General features: G+C 44.8%; 1 protein-coding gene across 1 annotated transcript in view; it reads left to right on the plus strand.

Moving 5' to 3' along the window:
- The first annotated feature begins 1,616 nt into the window (after positions 1-1,616).
- The window catches only part of LOC132392142 (motor neuron and pancreas homeobox protein 1-like), an 83,902-nt gene continuing 65,277 nt past the window's right edge, over positions 1,617-20,241 (plus strand). Inside the window, exon 1 of the mRNA XM_059965990.1 lies at positions 1,617-2,088. Coding sequence (XP_059821973.1) covers positions 1,617-2,088 — 472 coding nt within the window. The remainder of the gene's footprint in view (positions 2,089-20,241) is intronic.

Raw genomic sequence — 20,241 nt, forward strand, 5'->3', positions numbered from 1 at the left:
AAATAAAACTCCAAACTTGGCCTCGCCAACTTCTTATACAGCGTCAACATGAATTTCTGTACTAAGTACTAGTATTTATTAAGGCCGACCTGCCACAAGCTCTCCTTAACGTCCCTGTCCACCTGGGTCGCCTTATTGACCCTGGCATCTCGCTGTGCTCAATGGACCTGCAATATTTCCTCTGCTACAAACGTCACCGCCCTCCCCGTAGGTATTGAAGATCGCCGCCTTGAATCGGTTGATTTATACAGGATTTTTAATATGAACGAAAACTCGCGACTGAAAGCGAGTGGCTTGTCCTGGAACGGTAGAGAGAGAGATTACTTTACGCGTGTGGACAGCCTTGCAAATGCTTCTGAAACCCTGAAAATCGGAAACGAAAGCGTGCTTCTAAACAACTATTTCTTGATGAAGAGCGAGCGAACGAAAGGGGCGATAACAAGGGACAACCTCACATTTCTCAACATTGAACTCGTTCCATCTTTTCAAGTCTCTACGGCTCATGCTCTTAGTATTATGTGTTTGTTTATTATTATTGCATATTTGTTTTTTTCTATTTGTTCAATATGTCTTTTGGACATTGGTCGTTTGTCTTCGTTTGTGTGTAGTTTTTCATTGATTCTATTATATAGATCTCATGGCGACATACAAGTACTTTGATAATAAATTTACTTTGAATTTTGATTTCTGCTGCGCTCATATTCCCTAACTTGGAACGAGAAATTCCCTCCATTATCACGAACACAGAACTGGCTCCAAACTGAACAATTCCGCCTGGTTCTCCTGCGCTCAGTTCCCCCGTGACTCGGAGGTCCGATAACCCTTTTCAGCGAATTCTCTGTCCGCTCTTGGCGGAGTTTTGTGGCAGTAAGGGGATAATTAGTTAACGAAATGGCATTTGAAAAGGCTCTTCGCCCCCGGGGGGAAAAGTGTGGAGAGGGGCGGGTACGGAGACGGTGCTCCTCCCTCGCCTAGAAAGGCGGACACTCTAACGGCGCAGTCGTGGGCCAAGGGACCGGCAGCCCATTGTAGGACCAAAATACACACACAGACCCGTGCGCCAAGGAATGCGGTGAGAGAGAGGCTCAGCGGGCTCAGAGGAAGTTGGGGGATTCCAGAAACAGCGGCACATGAAAACGTGGGCGAAGGTAGAAAACGAGAGTGGGGAGGAATCAGGGACGAAAGAGAGAAAAGAATAGAAGAATAGACACAATAAACGAAAAAAGGAGGGGCCGAGTACGCAGAAGAGAAAGACAGGCGAGACAGACAGAGAACAGGCGCGGAACCAAAACTCGTAAAGACGGAAGGATAGAAAGTGACATACGATGTAAAGTGATCCGAAGAGGTAATTAGAAACGGGGACGCTTTTAATTGTGGGACTCTCAGGTCTTGCTCAACTGTCCCCCAAGCAAGGGAGAACCCTTTAGAGAGTAGGTGTTATTGCCGAGAGTTCCCTGGAAACTGCGAGGGGAGTTGAGGTGATCTGCAGGTGATTCTGTGATAGGCTGGCAGTGCCGTCCTACGCGGTGGCCCGGCCAGGAATTGTAGAGAGCTCTTCTCACACTGAGAGGGACGTCCCCAGATCTCCAAATCTCTGCACTTGTCACTCCAGGAACATGGAGAAGTCCAAGAACTTCAGGATCGACGCTCTGTTAGCCGAAGAGCCTGCCCGGGCGGTGCCGAGCTCTTCTCCTCCAGTGCTGAGTCCCAACTCGATGCCCGAGAGTTCAGCGGGGAGCCCGGGCTCCTGTATCCGCACCGACACACCGTCTCCCCGGGGAACGGTGGGCGCCGTGTCGCTGGCTAGCGGGATCATCCCCAAGCCTGGTCTACTCAACCTGCAGCCCCCAGCACTTGGCTCTCTGTCCCACTCCGCTTTGCCCGCCATGTACGGGCATCCCGTCTACACCTATCCGGCATTGGGAGCCCACCACCCAGCTCTGTCGTACGGGCCTTTCCCGCAGCTCGCTCAGCCACACCCCGAGCACCTCAAGGCAGCCGCCGCCGCCGCGGGCTCTTTCCAGCTCGATCACTGGCTCCGGGCTCAAGCCGCCGGCATGATGATACCTAGGCTACCCGACTACAACAGTGAGTACCTGACTTCATTGACACGTGTAGAGTTTGCATAGTTCATAACAGTCGGTGAATCTGTATCAATATTTCTGAAGTTAGTCTTTCGTCGACCCCTAGAACAGAAAAAGGCCCTTTGGCCCAACTCGCCCATGCCGACCAAGATGCCTCGCTGCGTTTGTCCCATGTCCCTTACCTGTCCACGTACTTGCTCGAACATTTGAGTGGTTTAGAGGAATCGGAAGCCAACGCGGGCAAATGGGACCGACACCATGGTCGGCATGGGCGCAGTGGGCCAAAAGGCCTGTTTCCATGATTCGAATTGTACCTGTCTCTACCACTTTCTCTAGCAGCTCCTTCAATGTAAACGTTGCCCCTTTAAATCTTTCCACTCTCACTTTAAACTTGTCCTCTAGCTTTAGACTCCCCTACCCTGGGGGAAAAACAGTTTTATAGACCTCTGTACGGTCACTCCTCTGCCTCCTACACTCCGGGCTAAATATTCCCCTAGCCTGAACTCGTTTTTATTGACTGTAATCCAAATGTGTCACACAAACTTCCATTTTTAGAGGGGAAAAAATCCTCACAATCTAGAAAAGTAATGCTTAGAAATTTACTGAAAAAAGACTGCTCGGTGCAGTTTAGGGAAGTTCGGTTTTTATAGAACGGATTTCGAGGCTTTGGGAAGGGTGCAGGAAGGGGTTTACTAGGATTCCGCCTGAATCAGAGGGCGGGTGTTATAACTGGACAAGTTTAGGTTGTTTTCTCTGAAGCGGCAGAGGCTGAGGGGAGATCCGATAGATATTTATAAGATTATGAGAGGCATAGATCGAGTAGACGGGCAGCAGCATCTTTTTCCCCAGGGGTAAATGACTAATTCCATGCATTTAAGGTGAAACAGGGTAAGTTCAGTGGAGATGTTCGGGGCAAGGTTTTGGCACAGAGAGCGGTGGGTGGGTGTCTGAAGTGCCCTGCCAAGGGTGGTGGTGGAGGCAAATACGACAGAGATGTTGAAGAGGCTCTTGGACAGATACATGAATGTGCTAGCAATAGAATGATATAGGTAGAAGAGATTAGTTCAGCAATTAATTCAACACAAGTGGTGGGCCCAGTGACCTGGTCTCTGTTCTGTATCTATGTCCGTGAGAAGTTGAGAATAGATGCTTCAAGTTATGAAACATTTGATATAGATTTACCAAAATCAGAATCATGTTTAATATCACTGACATATATCGTGAAATTTATTGTTTTGTGGTAGTAGCAGTGAAATACATGGAAAGCTATAAATTATAATAAAGTGTAAGATTTTTGTATAATAATACTGACAGCACAGAAGCACGTTAATAGACTACTGTAACTGAGCACTAGTACGGGTGGGTGAGGCGGTAAGAGATTTGGGGTGGGGGAGTGAGTCTGGGTTCCAGTGCAACAAGAGGGGGAACGGTGCTGATGGCATCGTATGTGTGTGTGTGTGGGGGGGGGGGGGCAGCGCAGGTTCAACAGTTACTTTCTTTTTTCTATTTCCACAATTCGTTGTCTTTATTTGTATTTATTCTGAATGCCTGCAAGAAAATGAATCTCAGGATAGTATATGATGACGTATTCACTGCGTACTTTGATAATAAATTTACTTTGAACTTTGTGTACTCTTCCTTGGTAAAACTATGAAAAATATGATTATGAAATGAATAGTACTCCTGCGCTTCCTCCGCCAATAAAATCACAGCTGATCTATTACCCTCATGCCACTACCTAAGTATCAAATAATGTACCTATTGCTGTCTGGAATGAACTTTGCGAGCCCTTCCCAGGGATTCCAAAGATTTGCCACACTTGGGGTGAAGACATTTCTTCTCAACTCCGTGCGGAACTTCGTGCTGTGACCCTCAGTCGATCGGTAGTCCAGGCAAAAATATCACCAACCCTACATCTGCTTTCTTTAGCCCAACAGAAGTGTTATACGCTTCACTGAGATCAGCTCATTCTCTTCTTGACTCAGGACAATGTAGGTCCTCTCCGTTTAGATCCTGTCCACGTGACACTGGAGACCGCGGGTGCTGGAATCTGGAACAAACGCAGAAGCAACCTGTTGGACGAACTCAGCAGGAGAGAGAGCGTCTGCAGGCCGTCCACTCCCCTGGCCCGACCCAGCATTTTGTGCATTTTATTTTAAATTCAGGATCTATCTGATGAACGTATAAAACTGGTTAGACCACCCTTGTATTCAGTTGAGGTCACCTCATTTGAGGAAGGATCTATCTGTCTGTCTATCTTTGTATGTATCTATCTATTATTAGTTTTTGTATTTGCAGTTTGCCATCTTTGTGTAGTTTTTCATGGATTCTATTGTGTTCCTTTGTACCTACTGCGAATGCCCGCAAGAAAATGAATCTCAAGATTGTATATGGTGACATATACTATTGCCGTTCCTCTCCACGCCTTGTGGCGGGTAGGGCGACAACCTTGTCCTTCCTTTAGCATCTTATGTTTTTTACTAGGCAGAGTTGCTAGCTTGACGCTCAACCCAGCACGGATGCACAGCGTGCCGGGAGCCGGCCGGATTCGACCCCAGGACCACTCGCCTGGAAGTCCGGTGCTGATGCCACCACAGGCCCGCTTACATATATTGCACACACATAACAAATTTACTTTGAACTTTGTAAGAGAGCTTCGTTTCCTCTCCTACAGTGATGTTGTTAAAGAGGCAAAATAAATCGACAAGTCAACTGGTCGCCCAGCGTCCGCGGAGACACCCCGTCACTTCGGTCGAAGTGCCTCGACCTAAAATGTCGCTGCACCGTTTGCCTCCATAGACGCTGAGATCTGCTATTGTTCTAGTTTGCAGCATCTGCAGGCTCGTTTATCTTCATAGTGAACAGGATGTCAACATTAATGAGGTTTGGATAGGTACATGGAGGGGAGGGTGCTGGTCGATTATGCAGAATAAGAGTTCGGCGTGGACTTGATGGGCCGATTGGCCTATTTCTGTGCTGCACTGTTCGAGGGCTAACCGAATAACTCTTTCACAGATCACGCGAGAATGACTGACCAAACGGTCCCCTTATTTGTTCTCTGTGTGTGTCTTTAATGTTGCAAAAATATATATGCATACAATTCCAGATAAAGGGCCTCGGTCCGAAACGTCCACTGTTTATTCCTATCATTAAACGCTGCCTGATCTGCTGAGTTAATACAGCATTTATGTGCGTGTTGTCCAGTTTATTGAGAGTCACAGAGAACTACAGCACGGAAACAATCTTTTCGGCCCATCTAGTCTGTGCCGACTGCCTAGACTCGCCGACTGGCATCCGGACCACATCCCTCCCATCCGTGCACCTATCCAAACCCCTGTCAAATGTTGAAATCCAGCACTTGCGCTGACAGCTAGTTCCGTACACTCAGCACTCTGAGCGAGGAAATTCTCCTTTCGCCCTTAATCCATGACTCCCAGTTCTAGTCTCACCCATCCTGCTGGCATAATTTTGTATCCCTCTATCCGTCACTCCAGGGAATTAAGTCCTAACCTATAGCTCAGGTCCTCAAATCTTGACATACCGGGCAGGTTACCTTTCTGAAAATATAATAGAAAGGAAAACTGATCATATTTTTCATGTTTACGCTTGCAGTTTTTTTTTCCATAGTGGCGTGCATCTCACTCTATTTCCTGGGAACATTATGTGGGAATAATCTTTCCTTCTGATACCTAGATCAGGAAAAATAAATGTCAGAGTTAAGTTTAAAGTGGAGGTTATTCAGAGGAGTTGTTAAGAGTTCACATTTTAATCGAATTATCACGAGGACACCCTCAAAGCGTGTTTTACTGTTCGTTCAGTGTGACGGCTGTTTTGACACGGGCCGGACGTCCCGTTAAAACTGCTCATCGGCTTATAAATTCCAAATGTCGCTACAAAATAAAGGATTCTTCTGAACATCGGCGCGGCTTTATTCTGCCGTGGCATCTGTTCCGCGTTTGAGAAGGAACAATTGTGTATTGTGCTGTGCGTCGGAATGCTTGAGCCGAGGATACAGTGCAAGTCCCCTTTGTCATTCGCCCCTGATACTGAAGCGGGATTAAGGCATTAAGCCTCTCCGGGTCCGAAGTAGTTGTCGTGGATCGGTCGCTGGCAAATGCCGCTCTTTTCGGTTTCCTGTGGGGTGGAGGGACACTTTTGTATAACTATTATCTATACCTATGTATATATTATTTATTGTTTATATCCATCTCAGCATGAACTATGGAGAGGAAATTATCACTCCATTAGGATACCCTAAAGTGGTTTGAGTGCGATCATGATCTTCATCTTAAGAATTGTCCATGTGTGTCTCTCTGCGTTTGTGTGTGTGTGGAGACAGAGAGAAGGGCGAGGAAGAGAGAGTGACTGAAGGGGGAAAGAGAAGAAAGGGTGACAGAGAAAGGGGAGAGTATTACTCTTCTAAGCGCGAGCTATATATACTGCAGGCGTAAACGAAATTGTCACTATATCAAAATACCCCGAAGTCTTTTGAATCCTGGGAATTGTGTTTCGGTGTGCATGTGTGTGCACTGCACTTTCTCTGAAACTATAACACCTTATTCTACAATCTTGTTTCCTCTTGTGCTACATCAATGCATTGTTGTAATGAACTGATCTCCATGGGTAGCGTGCAAAACAAAGTTTTTCACTGTACCTAGCTGCAGGTGTCAATAATAAACCAATTTACTGTTTTACCAATTATTCATCTACGCGTCAGCTATACGTATGTAATCTACAGGCGTGTAGGAAATGTTCGTTACATCAATATCCTCTACAGTCTTCTAATAGTTGTATGGTCATTACCTTATTCTTGGGTATGTGTGTGTCTGTGTGTGGGGGGCGGATTGTAGAGAGGCGTTCAGAGGGAGCTCACCTGCTAGTATTATATGCATGTCCGTTGTATAAATAAATAACCACGTTATATATTGCATGTAAAAGCTTTCAGATGCAAAATGAGGATCTCCAGATTTAGGCCCGCCAATGCACTCGGCGATAGGTTCGTGCGGTTCATTGGGATCTCGGGGTGGGCTGTGTGTGGAGGTCAAGTTGTTAAAGGAAGTTGTCGTTCAGTCTAATTGCTTGTTGGAATAATTGGATCAATTTGCAGTTGGATGCGGGGCTGTTTCACGGCCCATTAGCCACAATGAAGAAGGGATCGTTGTGTGTCGGGTACAGATGAGATTAGATGCATTTTGCGTACGCCAACAACAGAAGCACAAAGCGGGAGACTTCACACCTCGCACACGTGTTTACACAGGGATCACATCTTGTTCAGTCGGAGAGAAATGCGAGAGGGAAAACTGAAGTCGGATAGGGTTACAGGGCGAAACTAAAATAGAACGAGAGGTAGACAGAAATAGAGAGAGCAGGGAGAGCGATGGGGAGAATCAAGTTTATTATCACGGTCTCCTATAACGTGAAATGTATTGCAGCATAAAATATTAATGCTAATTAATATTAAAATCAATATTTATTACAATTAAGATATAAATTAATATATATTACAAAAATAACGAAGTAGCATCTATAGAAAAGTACAGCCGACATCTGGGGCCGAGACCTTTCAGCAGGACTGGAGGAAAAAACGATGAGTAGATTTAAAAGGTGTGTGTGTTTGGCGGGGGGGGGGGGGTGTAAGCACAAGGTGAAAGCTGAAAAGGGGGGTGAGGTAAAGAGCTGTGAAGTTGATGAAAAGGGGGGGGGGGGTCTGATAGGAGAGGACCGAAGGCCCTGGAAGAAAGAAAGGAGGCCTGAGTAGTCCCCATCCTGATGGTACGAACATCGATTCCTTGAACTTCACCATTTCCCATTCCCATTTTCCTCTCTCATCTCGTCTCATCGCCTCCCTCGCTTCTTTCCAATCACATTCCCCCTTCTCCAGCCTTAATCTCTTTCACCAATCAACTTCCCAGCTCTTTACTTCACCCCTCCCCCTCCCGGTTTCACCCCTCACCTGGTGTTGCTCTCTCTCTCCCCCCTCCCCTTTAAAATCTACTCCTCAGTCTTTTTTCTCCAATCACACTGAAGGTTCTCGGCCAGAAACATGGACTGTTACTCTTTTCCCTGCATGCCGCTGACTTCCTCCAGTATTTTATGTGTTGTTTGCATTTCCAGCATCTGCAGATTTTCTCGTTTAAGAATGGATTCATGAACCGTTCATAAATATGATTGGAATGAGTTTATTATTGTCACAGGTACTGAGATATGGTGAAAAACTTGTCTTGCATACCATCATATAGCATAAATCATCACATCAGAAATGATTTTGGAGCTCAGGAGAATGAGAGGCGATCTTCAAAGTTCAAAGTAAATTTATTATCAAGTGTAGGTATATGTCACTAAATACTACCCTGGGGTTCTTGCAGACATTCACAGAGAGAAAAAGAAATACAATAGAATCAATGAAAAACTACTTCCAAAGACTGACAAACAACAAATGATCAACGAAAGACAAACTGAGCACATACATACATAAATACATACATCTTTCAAGGAGTCGGCAGATTGTGTTCGGTGATCAGTTCAGTGTTGAGGTGAGCGAAGTTCTCCACGCTGGTTCAGGAGCCTAACGGGTGAAGGGTAATAACTGTTCCTGAACCTGGTGGTATGGAACCTGAGGACTTTGCCTGGGGTGGACTGGGATGAATCCGTCACTTTCTGTAGGCTATTCCATTCCTGGCCATTGGTGTTTCTATACCAGGTCATGAAGCCACTTTCCACTGTGGAACTATAGAAGTTAGTCAAATTTTTAGATGACGTTGAATCTGTGCAAACTTTTAAGAAAATAGAGGTGCTGCTCTGCCATCTTTGTAATGGCACTGGTGCCAGAACAGAATCTGTGAAATGGTAATGACAAGGAATTTAATGTTGTCCACCCTGTTCACCCCCATTCCCCTGATAAGGACTAGATCATGGACCTCTTCCTTTTTCCTCCTGTAGTTTTATAGAGGCGGTCTTAAGATAAAAATGAGGGAAACTGATAGGGTAAATCTACACAGGTTTTCCCACTGAAGTTCATTGAGATTAGAACAAATAGTGAAAAGTCAGATATTTATAATATAAACAAACAAATAAATAAATGATACTTGGAATTGGATTTTGTGTTAAAGGATTATGAATTCTTTGTTTTGATGTGATGATTGATGCCAAATATGTTTTTGTATAAGTAGGAGGGGTAGGCGTAATAAGCTGTAGCTTCAGCCTGCACCCTTTCAGTCTATTTTAAAGAGTTTTATTATTTAATTTTGTCTCATACAATCATCGTTGAAAACGATGCTTTTTGTTATGTTTGTATTGACCGAAAAATAGAATTTCTTTCATTCATTCAAATATTTAAGGGGAAATTTGGGTTGGTGCAAGTATGGAACGAGCCATCAGTGAAGTGCGACTGCAGAATTTAAGGGAAGTTTGGATAAGTATGTGGATGGGAGGGGTATGGAGGGCTGTGGTCCAGGTCCAGGTGCAGGTCGGTGAGATTAGGCAGAAGGCATAGTGAGTATGGATTAGATGGGTCGAAGGGCTTGTTTCTGTGCTGGAGTGCACTATGACTCCACAGAAAACTCCCATCAGACCCAAGGAAACTGAGAAGGAAAGACGGTTTGAGCTTGTGATGTTTTGTGTGAGGCTGGCTGTGTTTATTGTGGAGTGAGTTATGAAGCAGCTGCTGTCTGTGAATTGAAGAAAAATCTCCCTCTTTCCAACACACAACCACATACATCCACCTACCCTCCCTCTCACACTGACACACCTACTCTCATAACACACCCAACTGTCCTTACACACATGCATCTATACTTACACTTACATGTAGACACACACACACACACACACACACACACACACACACACCTGTGCACATATAAGACCGTAAGATATAGACAATAGACAATAGGTGCAGAAGTAGACCATTCAGCCCCTCGAGTCTGCACCGCCATTCTGAGATCATGGCTGATCATTCACTATCAATACCCAGTCCCTGCCTTATCCCCATATCCCTTGATTCCCCTATCCATCAGATATCTATCTAGCTCCTTCTTGAAAGCATCCAGAGAATTGGCCTCCACCGTCTTCCGAGGCAGTGCATTCCACACCTCCACAACTCTCTGGGAGAAGAAGTTCTTCCTCAACTCTGTTTTAAATAACTGACCTCTTATTCTCAATCCATGCCCTCTGGTACTGGACTCTCCCAACATCTGGAACATACTTCCTGCCTCAATCCTATCAAATCCTTTAATTATCTTAAACGTTTCAATCAGATCCCCTCTCAATCTCCTCAATTCCAGTGTGTACAAGCCCAATCTCTCCAATCTCTCTGCGTAAGACAGCCCTGCCATCCCAGGAATCAACCTAGTGAATCTATGCTGCACTTCCTCAATTGCCAGAATGTCCTTCCTTAAACCTGGAGACCAAAACTGTACACAATATTCCAGGTGTGGTCTCACCAGGGCCCTGTACAAATGCAAAAGGACATCCTTGCTCTTGTACTCAATTCTCCTTGTAATAAAGGCCAACATTCCATTTGCCCTCTTCACTGCCTGTTGCACTCGCTCATTCACCTTCATTGACTGATGAACTAGGACTCCTAGGTCTCTTTGCATTTCTCCCTTACCTAACTCTACACCGTTCAGACAATACTCTGCCCTCTTGTTCCTGCTTCCAAAGTGGATAACTTCACATTTATTCACATTGAATGACATCTGCCAAGTATCTGCCCACTCACCCAGCCTATCCAAGTCTCCCTGTATTCTCCTAACGTCCTCTTCGTATGTCACACTGCCACCCTGTTTAGTATTGTCAGCAAACTTGCTGATATAGTTTTCAATGCCCTCATCTAAATTGTTGACATAAATCGTAAAGAGCTGTGGTCCCAATACAGAGCCCTGTGGTACCCCACAAGTCACCTCGGAGCAGAAGTAGGCCAGTTGGCCCAACAAGCCTGCTCTGCCATTCAATAATGGGCTGATGCAATTCTTCCAGCCATCCCCACTCTCTAGCCTTCTCCCCATACCCTTTGATGCCCTGGCTAATCAAGAACCTATCTATCTCTGCCTTAAATGCACCCAGTGATTTAGCCTCCACAGCTGTGGCAACAAATTCCACAGATTTACCTCTGACTAAATTACTTCCTCTGCATCTCAGTTCTAAATGGACGTCCTTCAGTCCTGAAGTCGTGCCCTTTTGTCCTGGACTCCCCTACCATGGGAAATAACTTTGCCTTATCTAATCTGTTCAGGCACACACACACACACCCACCCACCCACTCTCACACACCTGTACACACACCCAACCACCCTCACACGCACCCACATACATCCACCCACCCACCCTCTTAAACACCAATCCAATCTTACACACACACTCACACAAACGTGTTGCTTTAAATAATGTAGCCGATAATAATAAATGCAATAATGAGCATAGTAAATTGTACAAAACAGGCTGGTGCATTGTCCCATGGCGCAGACTGGGCAGTGTAAATTTAAATGTTAAAGTGACAATGACAAGAGAGGTAAAATTAAGGTTTCAAGAGTGTGGCAGCACTGGGAAGGGGATGTGAGATAGGTGACTGGTTCAGGAACCTGACAGCAGTGCAGCAGGAGCTGTTCTTTTGTCCATGTTTTCAAGCTGCTGTTACTTCTCCTAGTAGGTAGAAGAGAGAAAAGTGAATGGCCAGGGTGGCTGGTAGCCTTGATGACACAGTTAGCCTTTCTGAAGCAACACACCATGAAAATGAACCGGACAGAAGGAAATGATGAGCCTGTGACAGACTGGGCAGTGTTTACCACTTTCTGCATGGTCCGGAACAGAGCAGTTGCTATAACAGGCTGAGATATAACCCATCAGGATACTTTCCATAGCGGATCTCTGGAAGTTTGAGAGAATCCTCAAGGGCAAGCCAAATTATCTCAGATGCCTAAGAAATTACATGTGCTGATGTGACTTCCTCAACACTACATCCATGTGGAGGGACCAGGAGAGGTTGACAAAGGAACAGGCTGTGATATCTGGAAGACATAGTTGAGTTGAATTTCAGAATCAGAACCAGGTTTAATATCACTGATATATGTCGTGACATTTGTTGTCTTGCAGCAGCAGTACAGTGCAATATTAAAATACTAAAAATAAAGATAGATTAAAAAAATGTGCGATTTGAGTGAGTTTCTTTCAGATGCTTTGGGGTTGTCCCACATTGCAGAGACATTTGGGTTAGTGGGTTAATTGGTTACATAGGTGTAATTGGATGGTGCGGGTTCATTGGGCCAGAAGGACCTGTTACTGAGTTGTATCTTCAAATAAAGAAGAAAAGGTGTGTGAGATAGTGAGGTTATGTTCATGGACTGATGGTGGAGGGGTAGAATTTGAGTGTGTGCCTTCAGGCTCCCTGATGGTAGTAATGCGAAGGGGGCATGTTCTGGATGGTGAGGGTCCTTGTTGAGGCACTGCCTTTTGATCCATGTCCGTATCAACACTGGGAGGGAAGATTCTGTCCCTGAAATGGTCTGTGATCTAACCCCTCACACCCACCACTGCATCATGTCCTATCCTGATGCCTTATAGACTGAAACAGGTGATTAAACTGGGTGCATTTTGAATTTGCAGTGATGCTTGGAGAGGTGAATACTGGTGTGTTAATCCAGATTTAAAATAAACATAGTCATACAGCAGAGAAACAAGCCCTTTAGCCCGCCTGCTCTATGCTGACGAAGACTTCCATCTAAGCTTGCCCCATCATCATCTTGTGCCCTACTCTGCCAGAGCCTCGGCGACTGCTTCCTTCCACTGCGATCTGTCGGCAGTCAAACCTCTTGCATCTCTGGCGGTGAGGCTGGTCCACTTCCTGATGTTGCCGATCCAGGTCGTCCTCTGTCTGCCTCGGGAGTGGCTTCCTTCTACTCTGCCTTCAAGCAAAGTGAAGAGAATTTGAGTGAAGTAGGGCTTTTCTCTTTGGAGTAAAGGAGGATGAGAGGTGACCACAGAGGTTTATGAGATGTTAAGAAGCATAGATTGAGTGACTCAGGGTCATAATTGTGAGGCGATTGGAGGAAAGTATGGGGGGGGGGGATTAGAGGTGGCATGTGTGCAGAACACACTGACAGGGGTGGTGTTAAAGGCAAATGTATTGGGGCATTTAAGATACTCTTAGACAGACACATGGATGATAGAAAAATGGAGGATTATGTTGAAGGGAAGCAGAGATTGATCTTGGAGTAGGTTAAAAGATCAGTAAAACATTAAAGTTCAAGTTTAATTATCTTTCAACCATACATAAATACAGCCAAATGTAACGGCATTTCTCCAGGGCTAAGGTGCAAAACACAGAACTGACAGTCAGCCATACACAGCACAAGTTACATATAACACATGTATGATAGCAAGCAAACATACAGTTACATAAAAAATACTGTACATCTGTATACCCGAAGCCCTTGAGTGGCATGTCCTATAAATTGATGGTACGTGGTGTTATTGGCAAGAACAAGCAGTTTTCAGCAGACTGCAGATGAACATACACATGTACATAATCCAGCTTGTCATTCCACAAACCAAACACTTGGAGGGCAACACTGATGAGGGTGGGTGGGTTGGTGCAGCCCTCATCCCAGCATGGACGCTGTGCTACACCACCTCTAGCATCTCTTCTCCTGAACTGCTGCAACAGGCAAGCCCACGGCATGAGACCTATTTCTCGCTACAACTGAGGCCACGCAGGTCCCCCGCTGTCTGTCTTGTAAATAAACAATGGAAGTGGACTTGCTGCATTTTACATTATCTATATCCAACAGCGTCTGGCAATCGCAAGAGAAACGTCACTGCATACCGCCAGTGTTCACCGACTCCAATGCCTTCCTGTGGCAGGCAGCAGCATGATCGGCACCAAGTGCAGATTCTCTGCTAACGAGCAGCTCACTGATGTGGTAGAACTGCAGTACCTGAAGTTCCTGTGATCATAAAAAAGACAAAAATACCTTTGGATGGCCCCCGAGAGGCTGCTGCGCCCAAACACACCACCATCTGTCCACCTCATTGTGGGTCACAGGGTCTGTACTGTGCTGAACTGTTTTATGCTCTAAGCACAAAATTAAAGAATTCTCCAAAAATATGCGAACTGAGGTAGTGCAAAACGGAAATGCTGAAGTGACAATAACGGAAGCCAGAATTTGGGGGGAAAAAAATTAAACAGCCCATTCTAGTTGAGTGAAGGGAATCTTGACACAGGAAGATCCATTAAGTTGAACCCATCCTTCGTTCATTACTATGGTCACAAGCTTCTACTGGAAATGTGTTTCAGTACCAGACACACCTTAATCCCTTATTTTGGTTGTTTTTCTCCCCCTCTCTGAGGTCAATATAATCAAAAAGTAATACAAACACAGGTGTTGAATGATCCAGTGAGAAGGCAAACGACTTAAGCAGGACTGAGGCTTTAACAACTCAAACCAATTGGTTAAACTTATGGCAAGCAAAGAGGGTCTGAGGGATAACATTCTAAGGAATGTTTGATGTTTTGAGTCTGTACTCACTAGAGTTTAGAAGAATGAAACCTATCAAATACTGAAAGGCCTAGATAGAGTGGATGTGGAGCAGATGTTTCCCATAGTGGGGGAGTCTCTGATCGGGGGCACAGCCTCAGAATAGAAGGATGACCTTTTAGAATAGAGATGAGCTCTCTTCTCACTGCTACTATCAGGAAGGCTGTACAGGAGCCTCAAATCCCACACCACCAGGTTCAGGAACAGTTATTACCCCTCAACCATCAGGCTCTTGAACCGGAGGGGATAACTTTGCTCACCCAACACAACTCACAACCACTGGACTCACTTTTAAGGACTCTACAACTCATGTTCTTGATACTTATCTATTTTTCCCCTCTTCTTAGTGTTTGCATAGCTTGTTGTCCTTTTCACTTTGGTTGTTTGTATTTGCAGTATGCGTTTTCATTGATTCTATTGTTTTTCTGTTATATCTATTGTGAATGCCCTCAAGTAAGTGAATCTCAGGGTAGCATATGGTGATGTATATGTACTTTGAAATAAATTTACTTAAACTTTGAACTTTAAGGAGGAATTCTTTTCGGCCTTAGGGTGGTGAGTTTGTGGAATTCATTGCCAAAGACAGCTGAGCAGGCCAAATATATTTAAAGCAGGGTTGATAGGTCCTTGATTAGTAAGGGCATTAAATAGTTATGGGGAGAAGGTAGGGATAATGCATTTGAGAAAGATGATGAATCAGCCATGATGGAGCAGACTCAGTGGGCATAATAGCCTAATTCTACTCCTGGGCTGAACTCTGGGGATGCATGAAGCATCCTGCATTTAATCTTTCTTTTTCTTGCCCCATTGTGTCCACACTGGCACTCAGCAGAGCAAACTCCTCAGTTCCAGTTCACTGTTTTCTCATTGCTCCTCCTCCTTCCCCACCTTCCCGCCACACTGTTCGGTTCTGGTCACTTCATTATAGGAAGGATATGGAAGTTTGAGAGAGGCAGAGGAAATTTACCAGGATCCTGCCCAGAACACAGAGCATGTCTTACTATGATAAGTTGAGCAACCTAGGAGCAAAGGAGGATGAGCTGTGACTTGTTAGAGGTGTACAAGATGATATTCAGCCAGGTGGGGCTCGTCAGCCTTGGACGGCAGCCCGCCTGGGAGAAAAAAATCTCTGATTTTAAACCTCTGCTCTCTTACGCCCATAACCACCCACGGGAAAGGCTTTGGGAGTAAACCCCAAGGAAGAAATCCGGAACCGGGGTTCCTAAGGCAGTTTGATGTTTACATCTTCACTCTGGCAACCTCTGCGATGATACTCGTACCAAGCTGGATCAGCATTTGCCCTTCCTTCAGAGACTTGGAGAGGGGGAACCTGCTGCATGGGCAACAGCCAGTTCTTCAAATCTTCCTGCCCAGGCTTGCCCCCTGGAGAGGACACAGCCCACCAGGGGCACAAACCCATCACTCCCTGGGATTGACAGCTGCCTACAAGATAAGTGGCATACACTCAGTGGCCACTTTATTAGGTACCATTGCTCATTAATACAAACATCTAATCAGTAGATCATGTGGCAGCAACTCAATGCACGCAGACATGGTCAAGAGGTTCAGTTGTTGTTCAGACCAAACATCACAATGGGGAAGAAATGCGATCTAAGTCACTTTGACCATTGGTTAATTGTTGGTGCCAGACAGGGTGGTTTGCGTATCTCAGAAACTGCTGTTCTAGGATTTTCAAGCACAACAGTCTCTAGAGTTTACAGTGAATGTTGCAAAAAGCATCCGGTGATTGGCAGTTCTGTGGGCAAAAGTCTCGTTAATGAGAGAGGCCAGAGGAAAATGGCCAACTGGTTTAAACTGCAGTCAGACAACAGTAACTCAAGTAACCATGCGTTACAACAGTGGCTTGCAGAGGACTGTCTCTGAATGCACAGCGCATCAAATCTTGAAGCGGATGGACTACAGCAACAGAAGACCACAAACATACCTAATAAAGAAGCCACTGAGTGTAGATCAAATTGATAGTCAATGACTTTTTCCCTGGGCGGAAACGTCTGACATGAGTGGGATCGTGTGTATTGTGCTGTAATGATCTATGTACTCCATCTACCCATCACCGCGCCACTGTGCCCTTCCTTACTGTAATAACCCGCACATCCCACCTCCCTTATCTAGTTCTATCATCCGTTACCCCCACCTGTCACCAGGTTCAAACACAGCCTTATCCCATTGGTATCAGACTCCTCTTATGACCTCTTGTATGATAAGTTGGAGTCTTAGCCTCAAAATCTACCCAATCTTGCACTTTATTGTTTACATGCACTGGCCCTTTTTGGTAGCTTTTACACTTTATTCTGCATTCTGTCTCAATGCATTGTGCGGCGATCAGATCCGTATGAGCTGTTTGCAAGACTAGCTTTTCACTGTATCTCGGTACATGTGACAATAATAAACCAGTATCAATGCCTTCCAGACCTTCACAATCCACTCAGATTAATTTATTTTATCAAGTTCAACTTTAAGTTTACTGCTGTTCAATCGTACACACTTATACTGCCAAACAAAATAGTTGTCCTCTGGACCAAGGCACAAAATAGAGCACAATGTAACTCACACACAACACAAAGTAATATTACCACAACTATTGAAATATATTCCAGAAGATTGACATTGAGCATAAGGTGCATTTACCACACAAGTCAGAAAGTTAACAGTATAACGGTACTGGTGCTTCATACGTGGTGAGGCCTGGGTGGTGCTAGGGAGTTTGGTAGTCTCACAGCCTGGGGGAAGGAGATGTTACCCATCCTTGTCTTACTGCTACAGTACTTTCTGCCGCACAGTAAGGGGTCAAAGAGATTGTTGGATGGATGGGAGGACTCATTGATAATACTAAGGTCCCTGCATACGCAGTGCTTCTGATAAATATCTCAGATGGACCTTTCAGCAGTCCTGACAATTTGTGATATATTCATTGAAGTATACAATAAAATGCATCCTTCCTCCCCTCCTCTCCCCTCCTCCATTTGCCTATAACACCTCCACACCTGGAGGAGGCCCTGTTTAAACTATGGAGTTACTTCAGCAGGTTGCTGATTCCAACATAGTCATAGAGCATAGAAACAGCTCCCTGGGCCCACCTAGTCCCATTATCCTCTCATCCAGCAGGTCCATGGCTCTCCATATCCCTCCCATCCATGTACTTACCCAAACTTCTCATAAATATTGCAATCAAACCCACACCCACCACTTCCTCTGGCTGCTCAGCCCACACTCTGAGTGAAGAAGTTCCCCCTCAGGTTCCCCTTAAATACCTCACCTTTCACCCTTAACCTATAATCTCTAGTTCTGGTCTCACCCAACTCCAATGGAAGAAGCTTGCTGGCATTTACCTTGTCTATATCCCTTATAATCTTGTATACCTCTGTCAAATCACCCCTCAGTCTCCTACGCGCTAGAGGATAAAGTCTAATTAATCAACCATTCTCTTTAACAGTCCTGGCAACTGCCTGTAAATGTTCTCTATATGCTTACTTGCATCTTTCCTGTAGGTGGGTGAGCAAAACTGTGCACAGTACTCCAAATTAGGCCTCGCCAATGTCTTATACAACTTCAACATAACATCCCACCTCCTGTACTCAATGCTCTGATTTATGAAGATCAATGTGCCAAATCTCTTCACCTGCAGTCTCTTGTCTCTCTGAGTTCCTGCATAGGCTCCATTTCCATTGGCCCTTGTCACTTTGAATCTGATTTATTTATTTATCACACATATGGCGAAATGCATCATCTGCGTTTACAACCAACACAACCAAAGGATGTGCTGGGAGCAACCTGCAAGTGTCATCACACATTCCGGTAACAATATGGCATGTCCACAGGGTTCGCAGAACAACACAACTACAAGACAAAGCAAAACAACAACAGCATACGCAGTCCATTTTTCACCCACACAAAAAGACAGGCTGCCAGCCCCAGGATAGACCGCCCCCAGCCTACATCCTCCAATGGGCTTGCAGGCTAACATATACGTACTTTAACAATAGAGTCATGGTGCTCTGCCACACAGAAAAAAGCCCTTTGGCCCATCTAGTTTGTGCTGAACTATTATTCTGCCTTGTCCCATTGACTTGCACCTAAACCATAGCCTTCCATATCCCTCCCATCCATGTGCTAATAAATTTACTTTGATCTTTGAACCTTGAAATGGGAATAGGTTAGATAGGCATGGCTTGAATGTGTTGGGCCAAATGGCCTGTTTCTGTACTGTACTTTGAAAAAAATCACTAACAACCCAGGTGTGGTGTCTCATGAAAGACGGGGTCTGAATGGAGTTCTTTAACAGCACTGAAAATGAGGTCCAGGATTTAAGCTATTGATTATAGGTGGGGGGGGGGTTAATCAATGGGCTAAATGGCCTAATTCTGCTCCTATACCTTGTGGTTTTAATAAGTCAGCATACCAATATCAGAGGACAAACAATTCAGAGTATCACACCACTCTGTGCTGTAACAATGAATTCCGCTGACCCTCTTCCCATCTTTGCCCGGGTCATATCAGTTACTTAACAACTTTCCTCTTAGGAGACGCAATCAGTTCCGCCTCAACAATTGCCCTTCACCTGTGCAAAGATATTCACTGATAGCATCAACAAGACAGGAGAATGTGTTTACACCTTTTTGTATGTGTGCTTATTGGTGATTTGTAAGGTGTAAAGTGAAGCCAATTCCCTGCATTCTCATTCCCGATAAAACCTAGCATTTACTGGGTGATTGATTAGACTCGAGGGCTGATGGATGATTGATTTTCTAAGTGGTTTAGAAATTCAAGCATGCTTGGTGGAAAAGATAGTTTGAGAAGGTCTTGTCTGATAGTTAGTGTTCAGGAGATTATAACTAAGCTCTCTATTACACCTGTTATGGATTCAGGCAACAATAAATATAATGGGTCAGGCAGGAGTTTTTATAACAAATAACATGCTTATTAAACACTAAAAAGAAACCCCCCAAAAGTAAACAAATCACTAACGTAACTGGAAATCAGCTGCTGTGCGGCAGCTCAAACAGTTCTTAAAGTGATGAAGCTTTAGCAGTTCTTAAAGTGATGTTGCAAAAACAGTTCTTCAAAGTAGTATTGCCAAAAGTTCAAAATGCTCACAGTTCATTTAAGGGAGAGACTTTTTAAGATGATTTAAATTCTCTTTCATGCCGTGTTGTTTCGGTTCCCAAGATCAAACTTTTTCCCTCGAAGAATTCACGAAACGAAACGGCTTAAAGTCACTGACCTTTCCTTTACAGAACTATTCCCAATCCTTTCTGTTATTTCGCAGGGATTAACACGAGAGCAGTCAATGAATTCCTTCCGAATGAGGATCAAACAAGGTCGAACCTGTTTCACCGTCAAAATCGATTCTCCTCGATCTTTTAACTCCCGAACTGCGATCTTCACTCTCCACTGATTCTCAACTAGCAGTATTGTAAAGAAACTGCTGGCAATGACCTTTTAAACTTTAGGCATTAGATAAAACTTCATCTTTCAACTAAACTGCGTCATCACATTAAATCACACAGTGGCATGAAGTCAACGTGGCAAATCCAGCCACGAACTGCCCCTCCTCACAGGGAGGGGTCCTTCTTTTACACCCTGTTAAAAAAACCTGTCACATGACC

The sequence above is a fragment of the Hypanus sabinus genome, chromosome 4 (genome assembly GCF_030144855.1).
Source record: "Hypanus sabinus isolate sHypSab1 chromosome 4, sHypSab1.hap1, whole genome shotgun sequence".
NCBI lineage: Eukaryota > Metazoa > Chordata > Chondrichthyes > Myliobatiformes > Dasyatidae > Hypanus > Hypanus sabinus.